At 59.7% G+C, this 2,046-nt stretch overlaps 1 protein-coding gene across 1 annotated transcript; it reads right to left on the reverse strand.

The window, feature by feature from the left end:
• Positions 1-1,157: 1,157 nt before the first annotated feature.
• On the reverse strand, positions 1,158-1,622 carry LOC128276880 (uncharacterized; the record flags this gene model as incomplete). Its single annotated transcript, XM_053015338.1, has 1 exon — positions 1,158-1,622. A coding segment is annotated over one exon (465 nt), but the record flags the coding sequence as incomplete, so codon positions are not given.
• Positions 1,623-2,046: the final 424 nt, after the last annotated feature.

The following is a 2,046-nucleotide window of genomic DNA, read 5'->3' on the forward strand; positions in this document are numbered from 1 at the left end:
CAGTGGCGGCTAGCTGGCTCTACCAATATCGGCGGCTATTGGTAACACTCCCCCCCAGTACGACGACGCGGTTGTCGGTTGACGTCTTCGTACGATAGCCTGCTAGCGGCCGCCGCGCCTGACAGTTTGTGTATTGTTTACCTGCGCTATCTTGTCTCGTCTGTCAGGCTGTCTGTTGCTGTTGTTTTCCCGCTTCTACGTTACGTTTTCAATCAACACGTTCGCTATCAACCTCTCTCCCTGCTAATGCCTTTGGTGAGGCCTGATTATTACGTATTTCGCGATTTACTAGTACCTCTCTTCTAGGGTTTTCGTGCGGCCTCGCGGCCTATGCCCTTGCCGGGCTGGTTCCTATGCCCTCGCCGGGCATCCCTAATTCTATGCCCTTGCCGGGCTGGGTATCGTTCTTGTTTGGGTTCGGATGGCATCACGTCGAGAACGGCGAGTTTCGTGACGGGTCGTACATAAGTGTTTTTCGCCGTCCTGACGCTTGCTGATCTAACCTGTCCGTCCCGCTTGCTGACGAACACTCGGTCCACCGCGCCCTTCGGCCAGTAGTTTCGGGGTAGCTTGGGATCGGCTATTACTACCACGTCACCGATGGAAGCCGCTAACGGCGTCGCTAGATTGTCCGGGTTCATTTTAAGCTTATGGGACAGTAAAATCACAGCCACGAGCACGAAGTCGAGAACGAAGCGCGATGTGGTCGCCGTAAACATGCTCGACGCCGTCAGCAGCATAGCATAGTCGAAGACAAACTCGCCGCTTATGATCGAACCGACGGTGGTCGCAAGGATAGACACAATGAACGCCGCCACGATCGCTTGCACCTGTACCGACGCTATGTTGCCAGGGACCATTCCGCCGCTCGGGTGGCTGGGATCACCACCACCTCCGACCGCATCTCTTCCTGCCGCGTCACCATCGCCATCGCCACCAGCATTGTCCAGCTGCGCCCGCTTCGCCGCGGCCATCGCGCCATCACCCTCACCGACATCAAGACCAGCCAGGCTGCCGGTCTCGGCACTGCTGATACCGCCCCGGTGGTCCGTCTCCGACGATGCGATCGACGTCGTGATGATCGAGGTTGGTGAACCGCTCGCCGATAATGGATGATTCGGAGACTCATCCGCTCCATCACCGTTGTTGCCTTCGTCACTCCGAGACTGAGCTGCTACTACGTTCTGCCTCTGGTTGGTGCCTCCACAGACGGTCCATCCTAGGCGGGACTTGACCGCTACCGGCGTGTTTGCTGCGCCCTCTCGACATTTCAGTACCAGCCCTACTTGAAGGTGCCCAATTCCGATGAGGAGTCTTGGGCGGGCATTTGAGTACGTGTCCAGTGGCAGGCCCCGCAGGTGGGGGTAATGGGCTTGTAGGGCTTTGCCGTCGAGCGATTGCTCCGGCAGGTCCAGTTTCCGCACCGTCTTCACTCCGGCCAGAGTATACTGGTGTCCCTGTAGCTTGCCCGAAACCGTCAGTGTCACGCTGCGCGATGCCTTCTCCACGCGAGTGACCCCACCCGTCCATTGTAGGTGTAGGGGCTGGCTGGGCCCCTCGAGGCCGAGTTCATCAGCGAGCCCGTCCTCCACCAGCGTGAAGGACGACCCTTCGTCCACGAAGGCCACTGCCGTAACCGGTCCGCTCTTACCGTATAGTGTGACGGGATGGTACCGAAACCGGGGGCTGGCATTGCAATCCTCACAGGTTTGAACGCAGTGCGTTGCGTGCTCTCCTGCGGCTGACGACGGCTCGCTAGCGGTGGCCACCGTAGGCGTTCCTTCGCGGTGCAGTAGGGCGTGGTGTTGTTCCGTACACCCCTGGCTGCCACATGGCCGAGCTGTGCATGGGCCCTTATGCCGACGCAGGCAAACGAAGCACAGGCGACTCGCCCTAGCGACCTTCCAACGCTCCTCTATGCTCGTGTTGATGAAGCGGCCGCATCGATCTACCGCACGGCATTCCTCTCCGCAACCGGCACACGTATTTGCCGGCGGAGTGGGCGTGCGGTTTGGTGAGGCCGTTCTGGGAGCGGGGAGCGGTCCC

This window comes from Anopheles cruzii, unplaced genomic scaffold (genome assembly GCF_943734635.1).
Source record: "Anopheles cruzii unplaced genomic scaffold, idAnoCruzAS_RS32_06 scaffold02782_ctg1, whole genome shotgun sequence".
NCBI classification, from domain to species: domain Eukaryota; kingdom Metazoa; phylum Arthropoda; class Insecta; order Diptera; family Culicidae; genus Anopheles; species Anopheles cruzii.